Source organism: Chaetodon trifascialis, chromosome 3 (assembly GCF_039877785.1).
Source record: "Chaetodon trifascialis isolate fChaTrf1 chromosome 3, fChaTrf1.hap1, whole genome shotgun sequence".
Taxonomy (NCBI): Eukaryota; Metazoa; Chordata; class Actinopteri; order Chaetodontiformes; family Chaetodontidae; genus Chaetodon; species Chaetodon trifascialis.
Window position 1 is genome coordinate 28,463,027 of NC_092058.1, and position 26,016 is coordinate 28,489,042.

General features: G+C 41.2%; 2 protein-coding genes across 2 annotated transcripts in view; one reads left to right on the forward strand and one right to left on the reverse strand.

Annotated features, from left to right (window-relative positions):
- aldh1l1 (aldehyde dehydrogenase 1 family, member L1) overlaps positions 1 to 25,044 on the reverse strand; it is a 28,389-nt gene extending 3,345 nt beyond the window's left edge. The window contains exons 1-16 of the mRNA XM_070958681.1: positions 24,976 to 25,044; positions 23,607 to 23,752; positions 22,939 to 23,173; positions 22,693 to 22,858; positions 20,358 to 20,459; positions 18,493 to 18,582; positions 17,738 to 17,875; positions 6,302 to 6,427; positions 6,114 to 6,205; positions 4,617 to 4,764; positions 4,379 to 4,498; positions 3,808 to 3,935; positions 2,437 to 2,587; positions 2,224 to 2,294; positions 1,189 to 1,294; positions 53 to 140 (exon numbers count right to left, since the gene is read on the reverse strand). Of these exons, the coding sequence (XP_070814782.1) occupies positions 53 to 140; positions 1,189 to 1,294; positions 2,224 to 2,294; positions 2,437 to 2,587; positions 3,808 to 3,935; positions 4,379 to 4,498; positions 4,617 to 4,764; positions 6,114 to 6,205; positions 6,302 to 6,427; positions 17,738 to 17,875; positions 18,493 to 18,582; positions 20,358 to 20,459; positions 22,693 to 22,858; positions 22,939 to 23,173; positions 23,607 to 23,733 (1,888 nt within the window). The 5' untranslated portion in view covers positions 23,734 to 23,752; positions 24,976 to 25,044. The remainder of the gene's footprint in view (positions 1 to 52; positions 141 to 1,188; positions 1,295 to 2,223; positions 2,295 to 2,436; positions 2,588 to 3,807; positions 3,936 to 4,378; positions 4,499 to 4,616; positions 4,765 to 6,113; positions 6,206 to 6,301; positions 6,428 to 17,737; positions 17,876 to 18,492; positions 18,583 to 20,357; positions 20,460 to 22,692; positions 22,859 to 22,938; positions 23,174 to 23,606; positions 23,753 to 24,975) is intronic.
- Positions 7,619 to 12,992, forward strand: LOC139328719 (zinc finger protein 182-like). Its single transcript, XM_070958682.1, has 2 exons — positions 7,619 to 7,894; positions 11,464 to 12,992. Exons 1-2 carry the CDS (start codon positions 7,696 to 7,698, stop codon positions 12,324 to 12,326), a joined length of 1,062 nt encoding a protein of 353 aa, XP_070814783.1. The 5' UTR covers positions 7,619 to 7,695; the 3' UTR covers positions 12,327 to 12,992.
- Positions 25,045 to 26,016: the final 972 nt, after the last annotated feature.

Below are 26,016 nucleotides of genomic sequence, written 5' to 3' on the forward strand. Positions count from 1 at the left end.
TTTGTTAGTCCACCTCAGGCTCAAACAATGCTTGACGACGAAGCCCACTAACCTGATCCAGGCAGAATATTAATGACCCCTTTGGGCAGCCCCGCCCTTGCTGCCAACTCAGCAAACTTCAGTGCAGTCAGTGGAGTCACCTGGAAACATATGACCTGTTTTTAGATATACTAGCAGCAGGACTCCAGGGATGGCAATGTTGTTCTGTCAGCCAGTCCATTGCTTTGGTCCGGACTGAAATATCCCAACAACCATTGGACGTACTGCCATGACCTACTGTACAGATGTTCATGTTCCCCAGAGGATGAAACCTAATCAATCTGGTCATCTTCTGATTTTACCTTTACCACTAGCCTTTGAAATAGCTCAACAGCTACTAGATAGATTGGTTCAGACATCAGGTTCAGGGCAATGAATCCTAATGACTTGATAATGACTGGTGATACCCAGACTTCATCCTAAGGTCCACATCTATGGTTTTGAGTGAAATGTCCAACTATCCAACTACTGGATGACATGTGGCACATACCCCACTCGGGATGAATTGTAATAATTTTGATGATCCTTTGACTTTTCATGTAGAACCAACATCTGGCCAAAATTTCAAAGTGTCCAATATTTTGGTTTATAACCAAATACCTGCAAAACTAATGATGTTCCCATCAGCCTCAGCTGCACTTTGTGTTTAGTGCTAATTAGCAAATTATAGCACTCTTAAATGTGAAAACTAAGACCATGTTAACACTGGCATGCTGCTAAAATCAGCATGTTAGCCATGACACCGTGAGGATCTGCTAGATCTGTCTGCTCCCAGTGTTCTCTGTTGCCTTTTCCCTAGTGTTGTGTGCTTGTCTGTCTGCTCCCCTGTCTGTCTCAGCTGGATGTTTCCCTGTGCCCAGCTGACTCCGCCTCTCCGGCAGCGCACTTGGAGCGCATGAGCCTGATTTGGGCTCAAGTATTTAAGGAAGACGCTGAGCTAGAGTGGTTGTCAGATTATCCTGACCTCTTCCACGAGTCATCCAGAACTGAGCCCAGTGAGTACTTCCAGCCTAACAGACACAGAGCGGTTACCGTGGATGTACATGCTTAGCCTTGTTTTCATCCACTCAACAGTGTTAATGCAAACGGCACAGCCATTTTCACTTCATGTTGTATGGACAGAGCCTGACTGCGGGTGTGCAGGCTGACCTGAGCTGGTTTGAGAACAACTGTGTTTCCAGCTGCCAGGCAGGCTGCCGTCTTCCAGGCCAGCATCATCAGAGGGTAGTTCCAGGGAATCACAATGGCACACACTCTGAGAAGAGAGAAAGGGAGGATTTTGACACGAGTGCAACTCTATTTTATTTATTCATGCAATATTGGAAAAAAAAACAAAAACACTGGGATGACTCTGTGATTCGAGGCTCAAAGGTGTTGAATAGATTTGGGGTGTATTCAGAAAAGTCCTTTGTTCCACTGTCTTTGGTTCGGACCAAAATACAATGTTTCTTTTTTGGTTTGGTGCGGTTCCTTTTCACATTGCAATTTTCCCAAGAGCCCCAGAATTTGTCAACAAACCCACATGCACAAAGATCTTTCTCCAAACAAACTATGGAGATTCAGCGTGTTGCACTCGTTGCACTTATATTGATTTGTTTCATAAAGTTACAAACGCTTGCAGAACTGGAGCATCAGAGGCGTTTGGCACAACATAATGCCCGCAGCAACAGAAGCCTGTTGCGTCCAAAAATGATACTAATTTTAGAGCTGGGTCGGACTGAGCGCAGTCACTTTCACATATCCAGCGAACCGAGACCACCTCTCCAGCTGGGTCTCGGTCCGGCTGTTTGGTCCGCACCAGAGTTCGATGGTTTGTATTCACACCAGCCCAAAAGGTCTGCACCAGTGATTTTTTTGGTTTGGTTTGAACCAAACAAGGCAGGTGTGAATACGCCCTTAGACTTAGAATAGACTATTCCCCTTTCCTTTTTTTTTTTTTTTTTTTGCTTCTGATCAACATTTATTTTCTTAGGAGATAAAAACTAGGTGAGTGATATTACTCTTTTGTGATGTGCATGGAAAGAGGCATCCTGTGAAACTGACCCACAGACAAATCTTAAGAGCCACAATAACAAATAACAGGCAGGGCAATCACTGTCTACCTTCTCAACATATATATATATATGTGTGTGTGTCTTTAATCATACAAACATGAAAGTCCCTCCCTACTCATCCATCTCTCACCCTATTGGTTCCTTCTTGGTGAAAGTGAGGTTACGATTGGGTCTGGCCTGGTTGATGGGAATGGTGCTGCCCTGTGAAAAGACAACATATTTTTTTCTACATGTATTTATCCATATTCTGCTGCTGATTAGCCATATACTACTATCATTTGGTGCTAGCATTCTGGTTTTATGAGTGATATTGGATTCAGGGCTTTAAAAGCAGCTGTCTTACTTGGATCTTGTCACACCAGCCAGCGAAGTAGCGGAACGTCTGGATGGACATGCCTACATGAGTCTTCAGGGCCAGAGTGTAAACAGCTCCTGAGTCGATGGCTTCGATGGTGGCCAGCTCCTCCTGGTGCTCTTCCATCAGGTCAGCCAGCCTGCAGGTGGGGAAGACACAGGTCTTTCATGGCATTTGGGATTGAGTCTGGGATGAAATTATTTTTTCTTTGCCCAATAATGCAAAGTGAATAATAGTGATAATATAGTAATATAGTGAATACAAACACAAAGAAAATGGTGTGAATAAGTAAGTTAGCTTCAATAGTACTACAAGGGCACATTATATTAAGACTACTTTATGGTTACCTTTAGTTAATCCTACTTAACATGGTTGTGGAAAGTACATGTTTCTGACTGGTTGATACAGTAGGTCATTTACCCAGAAACCTGGAATGTGCTTTCTTGACTTTTCTTATAAACAAACAAAGTTATGTTTATATTCACCAAGACAGACTGCATGTATCACCAAAGTCATGTTAAATGCAGTTCCTTCATCATTAATGATTTGCACAGCTGACTTTTGGAATATTTTGAAATTTGCATTATTTTCATCTGTGATTGCTTGCTACAAATATTCTTCTTCACTGTCATCACCGGTGCGTTGACAGACAGTGGAATAACATGGTCCTAGACCTGCTTTGTTAATGGTTCCCTGTCATACCCAAAATAATGAGGGCGTTAGAGGTAGATTGTGACATGGAGCACAAAAATAAACAGGTGATAATGTAGAACCAACTCTAGTTGCTTCTGTAATTAATGGTGCTAATTCGTAAACAAATACGCAGATTATGCATAACCAAATGACACACAGTAAACCTGGGGATTGCGTGTCCTCTGTTGCAGTTGGTAGCTTTTCCCTGTGGGTAATCCAGCCTTACCCACGGTCCTAAATCAATGTGCAGGTATACTGTACATAGTAACAACACTTAAGTATCAGGCTATGCTACCAGTTAATTCTATGGTGACACTAAAATTACTGTGGATAAACTGACTGGAACTTTTAAAAATGAGTGGTGATTTAACCAGCCAACATTTTAGTTTGGTGAGCAGTAATGCAATTAGGGTGACACTATATTCCAAGATTAACCAACGAACCACTGAAAATGCTGTTCACAGTGCAACATACACCACAGACCATTATGTTACCTGACACCCATGGCACCTAGCAGATGTACAAATACAATACATGTACAAATAAAATAAGTAGATGCTAGTGTGTGGCTTACATAGCCAACATTGCAGGTGTCTGTTGCATTAAGAGCTTAAAATTCAAATAAGTACTACCAGAGTTCAGTTTAGTAAGAACAAGTGCACTGACTTGTAGATCAGTCTGCCTCTGTCTCTGGGGTTCATCTTGCCCCACTCTCCCTCTTCAAAGGCCTCCTTAGCAGCAGCCACTGCCTTGTCCACATCACTTATCTGGGCCAGAGACACGTCACAGATGGCCTGCAGGACAGACAGACCAATATAAGTCAGGACACAGAATCACAGAACAAGCAGAGGTAAGATTATACCCCACTGGATCAGTCAGGTAGGGTTACAATAATACTGGGGATAAGGATTTTTCTTTTTTAAAAATGTGGATACTGCTGATGGAGACTACGACCAGCTGACAGACATTCTAATGAGCACTGATATCTAATGATGTAGCACATCTTAAAACCTTTAACCAAGCAACCTGTGAACAGTCACAGTCACCAGTGCTGGTTTTCTACTGACCAGAAATTAAAAAAAAAAAAACTTTTATTTTTGAACTGTTGGCCTTGAAAATTTGAAGATGGTGTTAAATGAATGACAGAGAGTACTGAATACTTTGCTTGTGATAGAACTCCTATGATAAAAGCAATCTTCCAGTAGTCTTCATTCTCTGTCTGTCTCTTGGTCCTTACCGTGCCGTCAGTAGGATTGATGGTCTTATAGGTCTTTCCTCCTTCTGCGTCAACAAACTCTCCATTAATGAACAGCTGATGAGGCATCTTCACGGTCATGTTGTTGATGTTCTTCTCTACCTGAAGAATTAAACAGTGTACAAGACAACAGTCAACATGTTGTCTTCTCTGGGCCAGTCAACACATACCAGCCAATCACAGCAGTTCTCTGAATTTAAACACAGCCAATTGCATTTACATAGTCAACAACCAGCTCCTCTTCATCATCCTCCCCTCTGAGCTTTCTGACGCACATCTGGATGAAATCCTGGAAGGTGGTGTTCATGTAAACATCCTCGTTCTGCAGCTGACAGCTACTGGCCCGAAGCTTCACCTCCTCCACAAGCCTGAAGACAGCGACAGCAGGTGAGAGGACGGAATCAGAAGTAGACAGAGATGATTCAAAATTCATTTAATGGGATCTCTAGTTAACAACCTATGTTGGTTATTAGTTGTTTTGTTTGGCTAATGTTGCTTCAAACTGCCCACAAACCCATTATTATTGTTGTGATGTATTCAACCCTAATAAAGCCTGTTGACTGGTAATAACCAGACTAAGAGTCTACAGCCATGCTAGCAGCTCTGTAAGGCTGTACCTGCTTTGAGCTAAATGCTCACATCAGCACGCCAACATGCTCGCAATGACAATGCTAACATGCTGATGTGTAGAGGATAAATTCTTTACCATTTCTGTAGCATGTTGACATTTTCTAATTAGCAATAAACACAACCTACAAAGGGACTGTCATTAGTTTTGCAGGTACTTGGTCAAAAACCAAAGATTTGGACAAAAATAAATTTTGACCTGATGATGTTGCTGGACAAAAGATAAGGAGAGTTATTAAAACCCCTCCTCAGAGGAGCATAAATATCTGGACCAAAATTTAATTGCAATCCACCCAATAGCTGTTGTTTAGTTATTTCAATGGATGTCAAAGTCAGTCGTGTACATTCTCTGGAAAACTTCGGACAGACATCAGTGGTTCTCGTGTGCCAGTCTATCTGGTATACGTTGACATATTTAACCTGCTGGTGTTGGTGCTGGTTGCCAAATCTGTGGCAATCCATCCAAAAGATTTCACTCCGAACCACCACTGTCAGTGTGTCACTGTCAAAGTCACACCGTTACCAGCAACTAGGACTCATCTTCTGGTGACCATAAACATCTTTAAAATCCCATCGCAAGACATCCAGTAGCTGTTAATTCAGCCTGAATCAAAGCAGTGGACCAACTGACAGACCACCACATCGCCATGTCTAAAGCCATGCTGTGTGTAAGGCTAAAGATGTATGTGAAGTGGATTATGCTGCAGAATTTTTGTGTCTTGGAGTGTTTATGGATTTTGCTCTACTTCTTTTTTTGCTATGAAAACTTTAAACTATTGGAACATATTGTAACTACCAAGAATTTAAGTTGACTGCTGCTGCAGAAGGAAACTACTGTGAAAACAGCTATGACATCCTATAGTGAGAAGTTAGATTGTATTAATACAAAAAGTGTCATTGTTGCACAGTGGGCAGAGAAATATCACAATGAACTTGCATGTACATAAATGTGTGAGTAGATAAGCTTTTGCCAGTATTGAGTCTCAAAGCTTTGCCATCAAATTTGACTCAACTTCTGATTTAACTTTTGCGTACCAGACAAATGAAATGCATTCTATTCTAAGGAGATCTTTTATCCTGTTTTCATTACCTGACCACATCCATAGAAGCAGCACCAGACTTGAAGAAATCAGTGGAGTCTTCAATCTGTGTGACATTAGTCAGAATACTCTGCCACACTGCCTGCGAGGAAACATCAAAGGTCAGTGTGGGACATGTTTTCGTGGACAAATACACATTTCACAGCTTCCTTAGCACTAGCTGGAGAGGAGGCCTCACCCTCATCTGTTCAGCGAAGGTTTTCTCCTCCTCTGTGAGCTCCACAGCAGCACTGCTCCCAGAGCGAAAGTACTGCGCTGCAGCAATCATCTTCCCATCCTCAAACTGAAGATTCTTCACCAACAGCTGCAGAGAAAGAGCATGGAATGATGACAATGACTGAACAACATGTGAAGCCAGGTTCACCTAAAATATGCTCTCAGTCTGTGTATGAAGTATGTGGACAGTACAGGTGTCACACAGTCAACAAATCATCTCATGTCATCTGACACTTGACCTTGGAGTGAAAGGAAATATTCTTAATAAACACAGTCAGTATCCTGACATTTGTTTAGGGGTCGTGTGTGTGATCAATAAAATGTTAATCTTAATGTTTAATCATTTTAAGGACCCGCGAGAAACGTGCATATAGTCATCCATCCTGAGTTGATACCCCAAATGTGTGAAAACTAGTGCTGTCAATCAATTAAAATGTTTAATCGCGATTAATCTCATGAATGTCATAGTTAACTCGCGATTAATTGCAAATTAATCACATTTTTATCTACTCTAAATGTCCCATTAATTATCATTTTAATACTCTTATCAACATGGAAAAGTGGGTAGGTTTGCTTTATGCAAATGTTTTTTTATTGAAAACAACAACGTGCAGTGTTATATTTCACACTAACATTCTCACTTTGAGCAGTCATTCACATTTGAATGAATCAAATCTCACACAGTTGGTTACAAATAAGCCCCTTCAACAGCCCTTTCTAAGGGATCAAAACAGGGTGATACAGGATAAAGTGGACATCATTGTAAACTAGGACTCAGGCTATAGTGCAGTTAAACCATGGCTTAAACTTTCCTTTCTTAAGTTTCCTTTGAACATAATAGCATCCATATGCCTCTGTCGAAAGCCATCCATTGTCGCCTGGTTTTGACGAGGAGGCGGCGGAGAATTCGCATTCGCCGTGTGTTTGGCCACAGTTTATAATAACCTACAAGTTCACTAGGTCACAACGAACGTTAATCTCGCGATAACAAAAAGACGCCATTAAAATTGATTTGCGTTAAAGCGTTAATAACCCGATATTTTTGACAGCACTAGTGAAAATCTGAATAAACTTACGACTTATTAATCCGTGACAGGGTCCAGGCAAGTTTATTCTTAAGTATTTCTAATACAAGTAATGTAAAAAGTGGCGTCAGGTGAAATTTGATGTGAGATTTGGTTTTAAAATGTGTGGTCCTGCAGTCTTCAGACCTCGGTCCTGAACAGGACCGTGTTATACGCAGTCCAGTACAGCAGGTGGTGGTGTGACCCTTGTGAGACACTGTATCCTTGTCAGGCTGGTCCTCCTCATCGCGCACACAGCTTGCTCACGGAGAGTCGACGCTCAGGCGGTACGATGGCCAACGCGACGCTTCAGACATTCAACGTGTTTCTGACGGAGAGATTAACCGCAGCTGCGGTCGACATTTATGGATTCGTTGAAAAGACAGTAATTGAGTATCAGGAGGAGGTGCACCGAGCCAAGCTGGAGAGCCAGCGGCTGCAGCGGCTGCTGGATTTGGTGTACAAGCCAGAGATCAGACTGCACAGAGCAGGTACGCTTCACAGTAAACGGTGCCCTCAGCGTTAGATCAGCCGTGAACTAAAGCACATCAGAGCACATGTTGAGGTAAACGAGCCTGTTTTCACCACGTTCAGCTACACCAGCGAGCCATGATAGCTACTGCTTCCAAGCTAATGAACGAGAATTACGTTTCCGGTCGAATTTCCAAATAAAACTTTATTTACTCTTCACGCGAGGAACCATCGAAAACTGTAAGGGAAAATACAGTTTTCATTGTGTTAAGACACAAATTAATGTTCAAATCAGCACGACCAACTACTACTACTTGATCTGTGGTAACGCTATGCTTAACACACGTCTGACTTAAAGGTTATTTTGTGTAGAGGGACACGCCAAAATGATGTTAAGTAAAAACTACTTTACAGATGAGGATACACACAGAGGGTGACAAATGAAAGGAAAAAGGTGTCAAACATAAGGAGTGCAGATGCTTCCTCACAGGTGCACTGCATGGTGAAGTTAATTCACTGTCATCAAAGGATGCTCTGGCACGTGTATGGATGCTGAGCAGGCCCAGATGATTCTGATGGCAACAAGAAAAGATCTGAGTTTGAGCAGAGATGAACAGAGACTGCTCAGATAGTGTTCAGTAGTACAAGTGACTTAAGTGACATCTGTGTTTAATGATCTACGGGAAGGACATCAGTAAGTAGAAGCTGTAGTGGACAGCGCACATTCCATGATGCTCCTGCATTAGTGCGACATAAGAACAACAGACGAGCAACTCTTCCTCAGGTGACTGTGACTGACAGTGCAAGCTTGATCAGACAGCAACAAGTTGACAGTTCACAGAGGGATATTACAGTAAGGTTGCAGTGCATAAGCCTCTCATTACAAAGATGAAGGCAGAGAGTTCAGCGGTGCAGAGGCCTACAGGGTCTACAGAGATGTAGGAAAAAGTTGACAGAGCCAGATGAGTCATCCTTCACCTTATTCTCGATAAGTGAGAGAGTGTGCGTGTGGCGCACAATGACAACGGTACTGGCCTGGAAGGCTGACCCCTGCAGTGAGGGGAGCCGGTGGCTCTGTTACGCTGTGGGAGGCATTTTACAGGCATTTTTCCCCTTTAGAGGGAAGGGTCGCTGCAAATCAATCCAAAGTCCTTGTGAGTGATCACCTTTATCCTCTGATGAAATATTTGTATCCAGATGGGAGCTGTCTCTTCCAGGAGACACTGCCCACATCCATATGGCAGGAGGGGGTCACTGAATGGTTTGATGACTATGGACATGATGTGAATCATGTTCTGTGGCCTTGTTAGGCCTACCCTTACCCTAACCCTCTGGGAGATTTTGGACTGTGTCAGACAGTGCTCTTCATCACCATCATCAAAACACCAAATGAGGGAATATCTTTTGGAAGAATGGCGTTCCAGCTCTCCAGCAGAGTTTCAGAGAGTTGAAGAATCAATGCCAAGGTGCATTGATGCTGTCCCAGCAACATGTGTTGGTGCAACCTCTTACTAAGACACTATGTTGGATTTTCCTTTAATTTGTCACCTGTCTGTGTATTTGACTATGTATTTTTGAAGGATACACTGGTAGATTCTGCATACATTTGATCCACCAAACAGTGACCAGTTTTAATAAATTTGGCACTTCTCCTGTGTCCCAGCTAACAGTTTGGTGAAAAAGAGCACATGTATGCCGGTGGGTGATGAATGTCTGAATGACCTTAAAGGGAGATGATGATTCATTGTTTTAAACTGTGAAACAACAGGCCAAACAGTCCTATAATAAACCAAGTCTCTAGTTTGTCTATTTTCAAATTCCTTTTAAGTTACATCGTTTTATTCCTCAGTGAACAAAACACTGCTGACAAGCTGGAATACAACAAACATGATTAGGTTGCATGCAAAGCAGGTGGAGGAGCTGCTTAACTGCACTTTCGGAACAAGCTTTTAAAATGGTGTGAACATTTTTTTTAATGTTGAGCTTTAATGATGTTCAAACACTATGTTGATGTGATGTCACATGTGGTAACTGCGTTTTGGATTTCTTTTTTAATTCCCTGTTTGTCTCTTTCTGGTGTTATTATGTTACAGTCAGACTGAATGTGTCATTTTCTATGAGAAGCAGCTCACAAACAGCATGAGGATTGTGGGAGGAAGTAAATTCACTGACCCAAAGGGGTGAAACAAAGCTGCACAATATTTGATCACAACTGAGATCCATTGTGCAGTATTGCCAACATAACTAAACTACAAAAAGCATGGAAGTAGCAATGAACTGTATTTTGAATCAAGATAAAGGGCCCACCCAGACAAGGCTAATGTCACAATTTTGGCTTTCTGACTAGTAAACAGCATGCCGGTCAGCTGCCAACACCATCACCAAACATATATGGACACCTCATATCAGCCAAATACTGTCATTTACTGTAATTAACCCCAAATTTAATGGATATGGTGTTCTAACCATCTGAATGACATCGTTCCAGTCATCCCATATGACGTAGCATGAGTGTGAACAGTGCTGGCGGTGCCTAGCTGTAAAAGAGCAGTTTCTGAAAACTACTCCAAACTCCATGCATGTGTGTACATTTCAGACTTCTGGTAGCAACATGCAGATGCTCTCTTGTGATCTGGGAAAGCCATTCCTAATACAAACCATCAGTATGATGACCATTATTATACCAACAGTAGTACAATTTGGTTGTACAGTATAATAAATGCATGACCCATCCATCCATTTTTCACTACAGTGTAATTGTGCAACACTGAGAGGGAGAAGCAGAATCCAGCTTTAAAACCAGAGGGAGTAAAGACAGCCCATAATATGACAGCAGTGTTGTATACAAACTGGACTCTCAATGTCTCTTGGGTGTGGATGTTGAGTGTTCCTGTTGCATTTAGGTGTATTTTACCCAATCACAATAAGGAGCCATTTGTGCAGGTACCCTCCTACCTGCTCAGGTACGTGATTACTACTTCCAGTGTAGCGATCACTTTGATTCCTTTCATGATGTAAATTCACTTTTACCATTTGAGTGGAGGTCTTTCTCTCACCTTTTGCTCACTATCTAGGAATAATTCAGGTGGTTATTAGAAAGAGCTCAAGTATGCAAACGCTCAGTAAAGCATAGAGTGATATGGAAGGTTTCCACTAGCTCATGACACTTGCAGTCTCACTTACTCACTTACGGTTACTGGCTTCAATAACTGCCCTTAGCTGTGTGTAAATCAACAACTCAAATCATCCAACCACTGGCTTTGAATGGTACGAGTCTAAACAGAAAACATCATGTTCTGCTCACACTTCTGTTCTCAGTTTTTAGGCCTGATTATATTCTGAATAGCTCATAATGTATATGTGCAGTAATCATGGCTCTCTGTTGTGTTTTCTAGTGTTTGGTGTACTTTCAGTGCATTTTTATTAAAGTGTCTGTTCACTGTTCACAAGAGATTTTACTTCCCTGCAGCTGATAGGCCAAGCATCACCACCGGGGATCATTCAAGTCTCCCAACATCTAGTTCATATGTGATCAAAGACGTGATTTTTCTAGCTGCTACCAAAAACATTTTCCTATCCACTGTTACAGATTCAAGGCAGATCGATTTGCCCACAACGACACAGGAGGTTTGTGCTCAGGAGGAGCAGATACAGCAGGGATGTATTCCCACTGACATCAACGAGGAGCCAGTCATCCTGCCAATTAAAGAGGAAGTGACTGAACCCTGGACCAGGTCTGTGGAGACGCCTGTACGTCCACCATACAGCAGCGTTACAGACAGACTGACTCCAATTGTTGGAGAGCATGAAGGAAATGATGAGCCAGGCAACCTAACACAAGTTGTGACAGTTGGAGAGCACGGCGAATACAAAGCATCAGACAGCATAACTCAAGTCATTACAGTCGGAGAGCATGTCGAATACCAGATACCATCAACAGATGACCCACCGTTTCCATCCTTTGGAGTAGCTCCAGTATACACAAAGAAGAAAAACCTGTTTTTTTGTAATGTTTGCTGTCAGCCGTTTCTGAAAAAAGCAGAATTTAAATTACACCTTGCAGCTCATGCAACAGAAACTTCACCAAAGTCCACCAATAAAGCATTCACCTGCTTTGTCTGTGGCAGAATAACAGACACAAGGAGTCAAATGATATGCCACATGAGAGCTCACACCGGCGAGAAACCATTTGCCTGTCCCATTTGTGGTAACAGGTACAAACTGAAAGGCCATATGAAAGAACACATGAGGACTCACACTGGGGAGAGGCCTTACACATGCTACATCTGCGGGAGAAGTTTCAACAGATCTTCGACCATGAGAAAACATGCCCTGATCAAACACAGGGAGAGCATGCCCTTCAAATGCACGCAGTGCAGCCAGCGCTTTCCTCTGCTCGTTGTGTTCAAACAGCACATGAAGATGGTGCATCATGTCACTTTCTCCGTCTGAGACACTGTTCATGGGGCAGTGCTGACTTCTGTTGAAGTGCACTGAGTCTTAATCAGCACACCTCCTTTGTTTAATCATATATAGAGGTGATTGCCTTCTCTGTAGGTTTATATTTATGATTGTATGTTTATTGAAGTTGCAGTTGATATGTTTCCCCAAGCTAGCACTTCTGATCCACTCCGCTAATGCAACTTCACTATAGAGATACACAGAAAAACACTCAAGGGAATAGTTAACAACTGCTGGCCTTTAATATAAATATAGTATAAAGCTACACATGCATTGTCTATGCAGAGGAGCTTTCATTCTTACACAAAATTAGTTTTTCGTGCTGTGTTTTTCAACTTTGTGACAGTATTCTGTCTTTAATTCATATGTGACTTTTTTTCTTATTGGCTTATACTGTATATACTGTGACGAACTGTTTTGAAAGCTGTAATGCCAATAAAATTACAGCGCATGTTCATATTGCTGCATTTTTTTCATTGTGTATATATGAGCAATATGCAGAGGTCGTAGATTTTGTAGTAGTAGTTACAAATCATGATTTTAAAATAAAAATGTTTAAAGCCACATGCTGGCGGATGGCACTTTTTGACATAAACATAAATACATTTTTCACAAAGGTTCCCTTAAAACTGAGTTAATAAAGCTGAAATTTTGCTGACCTCTTCTAGTTGAACTGTAGACGTGTACTCCAGGGTGTTAGTACGCTGTGACATCACAGTTGGTGTAGTTGAAGGTACAGTCTGGTCACACCAGTGTCAGATGTGTGAATGACTTTTTTTCAGTTTTTTTCAAGATGTTATAAAGCCACTGTGAAGGGGAACACATGAGAGTGTGTTTCCAGGTGACGGGAGTACTACTGCATATGTGAAAGTGTCTCCAGAGGGAACTGGTTCACTCGAGTCAGTGTCTGTTGGGGCTGAAGACTGTAAGTTTGGAAATGAGGGAAATCTGGAGGTGTGGAGTTGCTGGACCTCTAGCTCCCCATCTCTGCCTGAGGCTAAATTAGCTGCTGTTAGCATAACACACCAGAAGCTCCAACCCAAATGTTGAGCAGTATTGTAGTGTGGGAAATGTTGGGACCAGGCTTTTGACAGGGAAAAATAATGAGTGGAATTAAAAAAAAAAAGAAAAAAAAAGAAAAAAAGATATCTCTGGGTCTGCTGCATCGATTTTTTTCATAAAAAGATAAAGTTATAGGATTCAAATGCTACATTGGTGGGGTACTTTTTCAAAGACTGGGACCAAGTTATGACAACATAAATTAAATTCTGTCAAATAGATTTGGCATTTCTGGCCTACAATTTCTTGTTACCTATTGGCCGACGTGTGTTAGGTCAGACTGTTAATGTGCCAATGTAACAGCTTTGCTCTAAAACAAGGCACCAGCAGTGCATTGTGATTTCATACGTCACAACTGCAGTAACCTGTATGCTAGGCCCTACACGAACAAAGTTTCAACATGTTTAAATATAGAAGGCTTTGACCAGCATTTGCTAACTAAGTTGTGTTTTGTTAACAACATGCAAATATGCCATCTAAAGGTGCGTTCAGACTGAACATGAAACAAAGTCAATGGAAAGTGATTGAGCAGATGCAGGCTGGCTCGGGTGGATCAAGTGTAGGTGAAGATGCATTCATGTCATTTGAAAATGCTTCGGCTGGAGACAATAAACACTGGTTGCACATTCCAGCAATCAAATTTGTGTGGACGATACAAGGTGGTTATAAGGCGGCACATCCTCATGTATCCACATACAGTTCATGCCTCATTTAAATTCACTCTTTGAATGAAATTCTATTTGATTGTCATTGTTATGTTTAGGTGTAACACTTTCACAGGAAATTAGTTCCTTGTTTGAGCCCTTTCACATTGCATAGAACAGTTTTCCACTCTTGACTGGTTTGTCCCTTCATGAAGGTGATGTGGCTCTGAGGCGGCTGATCAAAACTATCTCAAAGGTAAAATTTCTGATGGGAGAGGATTGATGGGATCACTATTTTGGCGCTGAAAACGTTGATGTGTACTGCAGGTAATGCATTTCCATTTCCATCCTTGCAGATGCCAAACAGTCGACTATGCCAATATCTATGGAGGAGATTCTCCCTAAAGAGCAGGACTGGATCCCAGGTATGTGCCAGGATGAGCCCGGACCCTCCCAGATTAAAGAGGAGCAGGAGGAGCAGAAAGAGGAACTGTGGATCAACGGGAGCGAGGAGCAACCTTCAGCAGAGGACAGCGATGATGGGGACGCCTTGACACAAGAACTCATCAAAACAGTGCAGCAGTTAGAAGACTGTAGAGCAGCAGAGGAGAGCAGGGAGTCAAAGGAAGCCCCTGCAGAGGATCCAAAGCACTCTGAAGAGAAGACGAGTACCACCTTATACCGCTGCCACATATGCAACTACATATTCACCAAGAAAAGTGTGCTTACATGGCACCTCAAGACGCACGAAAGCAAGTCGCATGATGGCAAGGGAAACTTTGACTGTCACATATGTGGCAAACACATACCATGTCAGAGCAATCTGCAGAACCACATGAGAGTACACACAGGAGAGAGACCCTACAGCTGCCACTTCTGTGGAAAGTGTTTTAAACTGAAAGGACACATGACAGAACATATAAGAACCCACACAGGAGAGAAGCCTTTCAGCTGTCACATCTGCAGCAAATCTTTCAACAGAGGTTCCACTCTGAGGAAACATGTTTTAGCCAAACATAAAGAGGAGAGACCATACAAATGTGGGAACTGTGATGAGCTATTCACCGAAAGGCTGCTGATGAAGAGGCACATGCGAAAAGTGCATGGTGTCAAACTGTGCACAAGTCAAAGTCCTGCCTAGAACTTCAGAATAGACATCATTAATGATGCACATGAGCAGAAAATGGGCGAAATCTGTCCATGCTAAAGCCAGTGACTTTCAGTATCAGATATGTACGTCTTTCAAACTGTTGTTTTGAGGATTTTAATTATACTACAGAATTCTTGTCTCACATGAAGCCAAACCTTTCAGATGCTAAATGCTGTATAACATAAACAGCCATATGAGATCTTTACTTAAATAAAATACAGTCTGGAATCAGCAAAATTATTTAAAAAGGAAAAGTATGACGTGGAAATATGCTTCTTCGCGTTCTTACTGAGAAGTAGAAGAGAAGATTGATCTCACTCTCACAGCTTGAGCCAGGAGGTGATTAGACTAGCTTAGTGAAAAGACAAGAATGGTCCTGCCCGAAGTTCCGAATTACCAATTGTAACCAATTGTAGTTGTAGCTTTACAGAAACCCATGTGCTGTAACTATTTCTTGGGTGAACAATAGCTGGGCACAGTGACTTCCTGGAGTGTTGCTGAGGGATAAACTGTTGTTTTTCAAGGTATATAACAGATTCATAGATAATAGTTAGAGGTGCGGACAGGCATATTATTGAACTTTGGCCTGAACCAGGCTAGCAGTTTCCCCTTGCTTCCAGTCCTTATGCTAAGCTAGGCTAACATTTTCACTGCTCTAGCGCCACACTTACTCCACGTGAGAGTGATATCAACCGTCTCCTCTAATTCTCGGCAAGAGAGCACTTTTCCAAACTCCCAAACTATTCCTTTAAATCTAAATCTGATTGAAGAATAAGTAAGCAAGATAATGAGTCTCAAGAGGGAGCTGATAACAACTTTCAGTACTTTACAGCTTTCCATATTCTGGGCTAAACACAGTTTGGTCTGTACCAAAATGTGTTAAGGTTCAATAAACTCATAGCTCTCATAGAGACTCAGTAGATGAAACCAAACATAGGAAATCAGTTTAAAATAGACAGACAATGGAGCACTATCTGCACTCTCTACTCCAGTTGTGCTGGGATTTTAAGTTCTATGTTTAAGTTCAGAGATTTTGTCTGAGCAACAAGAGAGAGAAAGAACCACAGCTGTGGGTTACATTCCAATATGATGACCGAGACCATATGATCTGGTGGCGTGGTGGTGATGAAGGGGTTCAGTTGCCAAAGTCCAGGTCAAGTCTTAATTTGTCACTCTCTGTATTTTCCCTCTCTCGCGAACATTCAGCTCTCTCCTTAAATGTTCTGTCAAGTCTGAATGAAGACGTAAGAAACATTAACATAAAAGACACCTTTGTCTCCAGTGTTGTGCCTGAACGCGTTCATTAAACGATAGTTCATGAACTCGTTTTTATTTTGGGCGAATGTGAACTGAACATACTGTTACTGCCTGATGAACGGAACTATGAACTCGTTCATTCTGGTGTCTGTGAACGGCACGCTCTCTCAGTTTAACTTCGTTCAATTGAGTGCCAGATTTCTATAGAGCCTTCCAGGCGAAAAGCCGGCTAAAACACACCGTAAACAGGTCTTAATATGTAGCGGAAAAAACACCCAATCTGGCAACACCAGCCACTGGTGTCGCACCGCCGCATGCATCATCAAAACAAAAAGCAGCAAGGCGGCGTCATATGATCATTTAAATGAGTTTTATGACAAGGTCGGTGAGGATGGGAAAAATCTTACATTTCTGTGCAAACTTTGGCTTTCAAAAAGAAAATCCGCACTTCAGTCACATCCACAGCAACCCTGAAACAGCACATTGAACTGGAGCACCCGGCTAGCCTTTCAAGGTATGTTCTGATGCATAGTTAGTGTTTAAACTGCTAAAATAATTGCTGTCTGTGGTTCTATATGGGCTGTGGCAATAATTTCGAAAGACAATAGCTCACAGTAACATATGGGAAAAAAAAGAACTATGAACTAGTTCATTTTTGGAACGGTGAACTTAGTTCAAAATTTTGAATTATGAACTATGAACTGAACTAGTTCATTTTAAAATTTGTGAACTGAACTTTGAACTAGTTCATGTAGAAAGTGAACTTTCCCAACACTGTTTGTCTCAATAACAAAATGCTGTGACTGTAACAGACAGACCAAGCCAGCAATGTCACCTGTTCCATAATGTTACTCTCAAAGGGCTTTAGCGTAAGGAAAATAAGAATAAGAGAGAGAACAACAGGCCTTTCAAAACACAACCTGCATCAATGGCATCTCTTATAGCCACATCTTGTCAGTTTAACTGATAGAAAACCTGGTCGATTATCCTACCACAGCTTTAAATTGCACTCTGACAACTATGTGTAGGAACATGTTTCAATGCATTGGCCACACAACAGGGTTAAAATCTATCACTGTTTTCCAAAATTGATCAGTTGAATCCGGAAAATGACATCATTATCTCAGATGAGATACCCATGACATTACTGACTCTGGAGCAGCTATATACACAAAAAAATCCTTACATATTACACTTTTGTACCCATCATCAATCACTGGTTTTGACTTCTGGTGAAATTTAGTGGAGAATTACTTACATATGACCCTCCCCAGCTTCATAAGTTGACTTACCGTCTTGCCATCATTGCCAAACAGCACCAGGCCTGCCTTGGTGACGATGCCGGGTCTGCAGGCTCCGGGGATCTCCAGGGGCTGACCGTTAGCTGTCGTGCCATTATCCACCAGACTGGAGCCATAGAAAGTCACTTTCTGCAGGGAGAGAGTCACAAAAGCACAACTTTGATGAAGACAGATATAGTAGAACTCAACAGTTGTTACTGTTACTGAAAATATGTGTGTCTTGTTTGACAGCAGCCAAAATCCTCACTTCATTCTTTTCTTCTCTGGTATTATTATCTTCATTATCAAATAGTCATGAGTAAATTAGTAACAATGCTTTGACTGGTGCACATAAGTCCCACATCAAACCATTAGAAGAGCATAGAGAAAAATACAGTAATCTCTTGAGGCCTCTTAAAGCCAAAACTATTTGAAATTTAGCAGACTTTTATGTAAGATTCCATCGCTCACAGTAAGATGACTGAGAAAAATCAGTTTTCAGTGCAAAGTTCTTCCCATCAATACCTTGAAATAAGATTATTTTAACTTAGAATCTGCCACAAGGTCTTTTGTTTTAACAGGCTGAGATTTAAAATCTGTCCTGCCAATTAGAACAAACCATTTTCATCAAAGATATCCAGTCGGATCACCTCTCAACTGACAACATTATCTAGGTTTAAGGACATTACTGAGCATTCAGATATACAGTCCAGTCAAGGGACAAAGAAACAAAGAATGTAGATGAATGATCCGCTGCTCTGTGTTACCTGTCCATCAACTTCTGCCCAGGCACCAGGCACTTTGTCGTTACCTCGGATCCAGTTGTGGAGAGCGTCAGCAGACTGGTTCCAGTCAATCTGCCAAAACACGGAGGAGTCTGTTTCATTGTGTGTTCAAATGCAATGTACAAAAATGTAAAGCATTACCTTTTTGCAGGTTCACAAATTCAAATCAAATATTCAGGTATCCAAGGTGATAGCACAGGGAGTTGATAAGACTCCATTCAGGCTTCATTGCATATCCTCAGTGGTGCCATTTATCTTGAATATGAAGACTGGACTTCTCAATTTGTGAATTAAAAAAAAAAAACTACTTAAACTTGAAATCCCGTTTTTGAAATTGCAAAGCATAAAATCAATAATTCAGATAGGTGGTTTTCAAAGTAAAAGTTCAATGTTATACATTCATTGGTGCTTACATTACATTATGATGTACTTCAGGTACATCCCTGTCTTTGCCTCCATAGTCAATCACCACAGTCATAGAAAACCATGCTCTAAGTTAAACAGGATTTCATAGAAAGCTGTTGTTAACACTAGCAACAATTGCTCCAAACTCTGACAAATAGACAGACGTAACATAACTACAACCAATGGTGACATAACTTCTTGCTATAATTAGATCAGACACACATTTCAATTAATTAAGTTAGCACATATAATAAAATGTTTTATATCAACATTAATGTATTTGGTATTATTGCTACTTATTTTTCTGTTGTGTGAAGGCATCAACAGGACATTCCTCCTCATCTCTGTTAGCTCGGTCACAAAAGAGGAAAAAGGGAAGCACTCTAAGCGCGATGGGTTAAAAATTCTGATTTGTGCTTTCTGACTGAAATTGTATTAGCAAATATCTGATTCTTTATGTCAAGTTCTTATGAAAGTTCCTAAATGAAGGAGTAAAGGTCTCTAAAGGCCCTCTGCTCTGGAGCTCCTGAACTGAATATGAGATTGCAGATTCAAAGACATATTTCAAATCTTGTTTTACACGTTCCACATATGTCTACCACAGAGGATTCATTTCATTACTGAATAATTAGTCAATTATTTCTAGATTAATCTTTTAATAATTTTGGTAATGCCTAAAACTACAGTAAGACTATTCAGATTACCATCTTAAATGGCAAAGAAAAGCATCAAATCTTCATATTTGAAACTAATAACCATTGTTTGAACAATTAGTAAAATGATTATTCTATTATCAAATATTTGCTGATACATTTTCTGTCAGTCGCCTAATCTATTAATCAACTGAGCCCTGCAGCTCTACTTACATCTTACATTGTTCTTATGGGGCATCCTCCTGGCCTAGAGGTCTAAGATGGTGACAGTGTAGCCAAACGTTCCTGATGCAGTCTGGCTGGGGACCTTTCTTACCTGCCGTCTCCTATTTCTCCCCCTAATTCCAGTCAGCTCTTTGTTGTGTACTCTAATGGAAACAAAATGCCCCCCACTCAACTTCAGTTGTAGCGTTTTACTGTTCTGTTGGTTAAGTATTCAATTTATCTTGAATACACTTGGCTCCAAGTGTCTTCTTATCCCATTTGTTGTCTTTTTATCCTTATTGGCCTTTAATCAATTATAGTAGATCTTAGCATCCCACTGTAGAGCAACCCAATTGTGAAAGGGGCCATCTTCTTCTCCCTCTTCTTCTTAGTATCATTACAATAATATTTAAAATATCTGAAATATGTGACCTTCTCCAAGCAGTTTAAAGACAATTTCAAAGCAATAAAAAGTCATTTTAAGGAAACTTTTCTCATGAAATGTACACCCTAGAGATGACCTTTTTTTGTAGAGCTAGATTATGAATTAGAGAAGTGATGTGTCTTTTTGTCCTAGAATATTACCTTAGAATTATCTTTCTTCTGTATACACTCATATGTGGCTCCCTCCTTTGGCTGGGTGATCCTCGGGGCCTTCCCTTCTGCAATCAGCCTCACTGCTTCCACCTAGAAGCAAGACGATGCATTCAAGTTGCAAACAAGTCGAAGTAAAATGTGTGCTGCCTTTATGATTTATCTTTGCCATTTGTTACACAGGATGGTCCACTACATCATGCACTTTTTTATTTACCTGTAAACCTTTCTTCAGCTTCATGTTGTCATTTTTAGTGGTACAGATTTAATAAGGGAAATGCTTATGGGTCTCAACTGGATTCACCAATAGGTGAAAGCCATTAGCATTTCCCTTATAAAATCTGTTTCATCAGACTTTTTCAAGTGGTTAATGTAGCAAACATAAACGTCAACATTCAGCACTGCAACGTTGAATGTTTGTTGCTAGGCTAATCCACAAGACAATAAAAGCTACGCACCCCAGCAAAAACAAAACAGTCATCCCAGAGCACCCTGGTCCTGAGGCCATGGACCAAACCGCTCGCAAGAAAGTTGTAAGCCTCCATATTTTTATATGCTTTCATTTGTTTTCTAGAGTAGAGTGACATCTGAATGACCAGGTAGTTGTTATATCTACTGCCTCAACAGCAGGCAATTTTTTCAGTTGAGTTGAGTCACATCCAACATATGTTGTGGTTTTCTGTTTGTACCTTTCTCTCATAATTTCATCTAAACTATCACAATAAATTTGGTTCATCTCGTCCATCACGGTTTTCACTTCATCAGAATTTAACGTATTACCCCACTAGAACACTGCGTTCCCAGACTGCAGGCTTACTTGAGGTTCCTATAGTCTCCAAAAGCTACCAAGGTCTTCTCCGATGGAACTATCTTCCAGTCTCTTTTCTGGGAGGCAGACACCCTCTTTACATTTAAGAGTAGGCCTAAATTATTATTTTTCTTTTTGCTAAAGCTTACAGTTAGGGCTGGCTCAGGCTTGCCTTGGACCAGCTCCTAGTTATGCTGCTATAGGCTTAAACTGCTGGGTGACTTCCCATGATACACTGAGCTCCTCTCTCTTTCTCCTCTCCTTCTCCATCTGTATACACTCATGTCCCATTAACTGGTTACTAACTGGGCTTCTTTGTGTCTTTGTGCTGTCTCATTTCGTACGTTCCCATGGATCCATGGATCATGGCTGCGCCTGGATTGTGGATCATGATCGTGCCAACTGCTGTTGCCCTGCTTGATTTTCCCTGCTACTGTTATTTTTACTAGTCATATTTCTATTATCATTATATAAATATAATTGCTGTAATTTACATATACTATCATAAACATACCATATACTTATACCATCATATATTATTTTATTAGTACTGATATTTCTATTATTATGGTTATGATTATGATTGTTACTGTTATTATTATTTTAATTGCTGTGCATATCTCTCTTTCTCTACACCCAACTGTCCGTGGCAGATGTTTAGAGCCTGGCTCTGCTGGCTTCTGCCTGTTAAAAGGAATTTTTACCCGACAGCTGTCACCAAATGCTTGCTCATGGGGGAACTGTTGGGTCTCTGTGGATTAACAGTCTAGACCTGCTCTATGATGAAAACGTCATGATATAACCTTTGTTGTGATTTAGGGCAAAATAAATACATTGAATTGAAATAGAATTTTCATTTTATGGCACATAACTTTAAGCTCTGATGAAGCAACACACTACCATCCCATATATTATCATTCTAAGGAAATGGCCAAGACCAAAAAAGGAGACTGAATATCAGAGTTACACATGTTGGGTGCCAGCATCAGCACTCCACATGAATGCTAATGTTGTACCATGACTGCAAGAGTAATAAATCACGAATATGTTAGCTATATCAACTTTGTGTGGCCAAAATAATATCAAATATATGTGATTTTCAGGTAATTGTGAAGGTCTGCCCCAGTGGCATCAAATGTACATAAAGATAGATAGGAAAGTCATCAAGTAGCTACTTTCTGTGTAGACTCCCACCACCCCTTTTGTACAGACTGAGAACCAGATGTAAAAATACACAAAACCAGATGACCTGCTTTAACCTCAGAGGCTAAACAAAGGCAGGTTGAAGCTTAACTATGGCAGGTGAGAGCAAAAACAGTTTGTTAGATAAAGGCATGAGAGCTTGGAATGCTTTTTCACTAATGTAAATGTGTATTTTGTGGTTAAACACACAGACACTCCTGCCTCCTGCATACCATATTGTTTCCACTCTATTTTAGCAACTAACTCAGTCTATTCCACCTCAACACAGCCTGTGTTTTCTCCATCCACAATGCTTTGCCCCATCGCTGCACTTACTGTGCCTTTGACTCCCTCTGGGTACAGGAATCTCTTGTAGATTGTATTGACAGTGTCATTGGGTTCAACGTCACACTCCCTCTGCAGCAGGATTGGTCCAGTGTCCAGACCATCATCAGCCCAGAACACTGTGAACCCGCCCTTTTTGTCACCATGGATCAGGGTCCTGTGTGTCAGAAAAAGCAGGTAAAAGACTGAACTTGTCATCATGCTTACCCCAACCTGATGAACGTGTGCATCACTCACCAGTTGATCGCAGAGGCTCCCCTGTGGCGAGGCAGCAGGGAGGGGTGGTAGATAATGGAGCCATGTTTGGGGTGGTCAATGACCTCCATGGGGATAAACTGGGAGCAGAAGGGCAGGACATTGAGCTCAGCACCAGTGGCATTGTACTGAGCCACTACCTCTGGGATGGCCTGGCCTTTCACCCGCCAGCGGGGGAATTTGAAGACGGCAACACCATCCTTCTCCGCCTCAGTTGCTGTCAGGCAAAAGAATAGAATCAAATAATCGGATCTTCCTTGTGCTTTTTAACAGGGCTGTAAATCCAGATATAGAGATTTTACTGCTGATATTGTCAGATATAAAGATAGTAAACGGGTGATGACACGCTGCACTTGGACACCAACAATAATGACTTTGCAACTTTGACAGGAGAGCTACATTGACTTTTTCTTTAGGGTACCAAAGTGATAAAGCCAGTGTTATGAGGAGTTCAAATTTCATTTGGCACCATTGCGAGTCTATTCATGACAGGTGTGCCTGACGACCTGACTCATTTTGCTTAGAAACACACACAAATCAGGTTTTAACAGTGACAGTATTTCCATTAACATTCATTCTAACTGGTCTTACAGCCATGTTCTTATGTCAAAACTGAAGTTTTGACGTTCCAGACACAGTAACATTCTCACCCAGTGGGTCAGCTTTGCCATCTTTGTCAGGGATGGTGAAGACTCCGACAATGGTGTGGCCATCCTTCCTCAGCTCCTTGTAAACCTCCTGGCCGAATAGACTCTGACCAATCACTGCAATCTTCATCCTTACACCTAACTGTATTCTAAGAGACAGAAACACAAGCCAGGACAACCAAAAAGTTTAGGAATTAGTATAAGCAATTCTGGATTATGTCACATATTTTGTAACTATGACACATATTAATTTGTCCCAGTCTTTATTTGGCTACAGGGCACTACAAGTTTCAAGAGACCATGACTTTCATTCAGCCAGCACACTGACTTCAGAATACACCCAGCAACATTCAGACAAGACACACCTGTGCTTCTGATAGATGTGTGTTTGTGCAGGTATTTCATGATAAAGCTCTGTGTTGTCTGTTTGGTAATTCTGAAAAAGACTGCAAAGTCACAAGACGCTCCCTCACACTTTATGCAAACATGTCAAAGTCTCAACTGTATGAGTGGGTCCAAAGTCCAAACTCTGTGGTGGTTTCACCATAGAATGACTTAAGCATGACACAGTTTGAGGAATATGACTGTAAACAGATATGTTACACAGGCAGAATGTATGTTTACATGTAGATGACCAGCAATTTAAAATCTATTTTCAGAAAAGGAACAAAATGCATTTTAAATGTGGTTGCAGATGGTTTATCAAAAGCACTTGCAAGAATGTGTTTATATGTCCAGTATGGTAGTATTTTGAATAGATTTGCACATCTTTGGAATATATTCAAGAAGTATTGCGTATTATGTTTGTCATTCTTAAGTTTGCCTATCTTTATATAACATCATATAGATATACTCAGCATAAAAACACTAATATGATTCCTTCTGCGCCAGCAGTACACAGCATTTTCTAATGAATAAGTAAATAAGAATAAAAAAAGTGCTCAGTAATCATGGCTGTGACAGTTTGTTGACCCTGAACAGTCATAATTACTGAGCCCTGTCAACCAATGGAATGCCTAAGTGTAGCTCATGCTTCTGTTGTCGACCAATCAAAAGCACGGAGGGGGTGAGGAGCTTTGACAGCCCACTGAAGGTTCAAGTTGCGACAAACACTTCCAAGAAAGTCAGAGCACAAACTAACGTGAAGAGCAGTAATCGCACAGTATCCCGCCACCCGTTAAGAAGACACGTGCAGCCATAACGTGGAACTTTTATTTTTCAACATCTCTGGAGGTCGCTGCAAACACAAACAGGCTCTTAATACAAATACAATGTGTGTGTGTGCGCGCGCGTGTGTGGGAGACGCTGTCTGCACTCTAACCATGCATCACGCATAGAATTGTGAAACTGAAGTAGAAAAGTGCGTCCTTACCTCCGCCAGCAGACCCGGTGCTACTCCCTTGCCTGGAAAGAGCAATCTGACGCAGACCGTTGCTTTAATTCCCCCCCCAGCCACACAGGCAGGGCGCCCTATTACATAACAAGCAAATAAAACAAAGCGATTGGACAACATAGCCTTGAGGCTGCAGGGGGCGGCCTATCAGCTGCCAATGTCTTTGAACGAGCCTAACCACACGGAAAGTGAACTAATCACTACAACATTTCACTCAGGGCTGTGTTTTCCCAGCAATGCAAGTTTACTTGTTGTAAACAGTGAAATGTGTGTGTCATGACTTCTCTATGATACAACCATCATTTTTTGGATATTCTGCACCAGAATAATCAAAGTATAATGAAAGTACCTCTGCTGAAATGATTTGATTACACCTGCAGTTCCCACAGGGACTTCTCATGTTCAAATTGCAAGGGAGTATTCTGTTATGCAGGTATTGCTGTGGCCTCACAGTGTTTCTGTACTCCCGCTATGAGAACAATTCCTGCAGTAATGTGTGAAATTTGAATCAAAAATGGTCAATTAAGGAAAATGAAAAATGCATCTTAAAGTCATTTAAATAAGATAAAACCAGTATCAAGAGAGAAAAGACTGAAAGCAAGCAGCTGTTGTTTTCCAGCTGAATTTCCTTGAAAGACGTGCTCCATTTAAAACGAGACTACAGTATTGAACTTCTATCCTTTCTCAACAGCAGTGTTCACATAAAAGTGTATTTTACAATGACACAGAGATAAGGTGGCAACAGACGGTCACAGTAGGTCATTCAGCAGCCATAAACCTGAAAAAGGTTCATTAGCATTTGCTGAAAAAAATCTACAAGATAGAAAGTGATTCATGTTAAATAACTTTCATGCTATTGCCATGGTAATGCAAACACTCTCCAAATGATCAGAAGGTTCAGCATAAAAGATAGAAGAAGAAGAAGAATCAGAGGGACAATCCCCTTTATTATCACACAACACACATACAAGCGCACGCCATGCAGTTGGTGAAATTTGTCCTCCGCATTTGACCCATCCT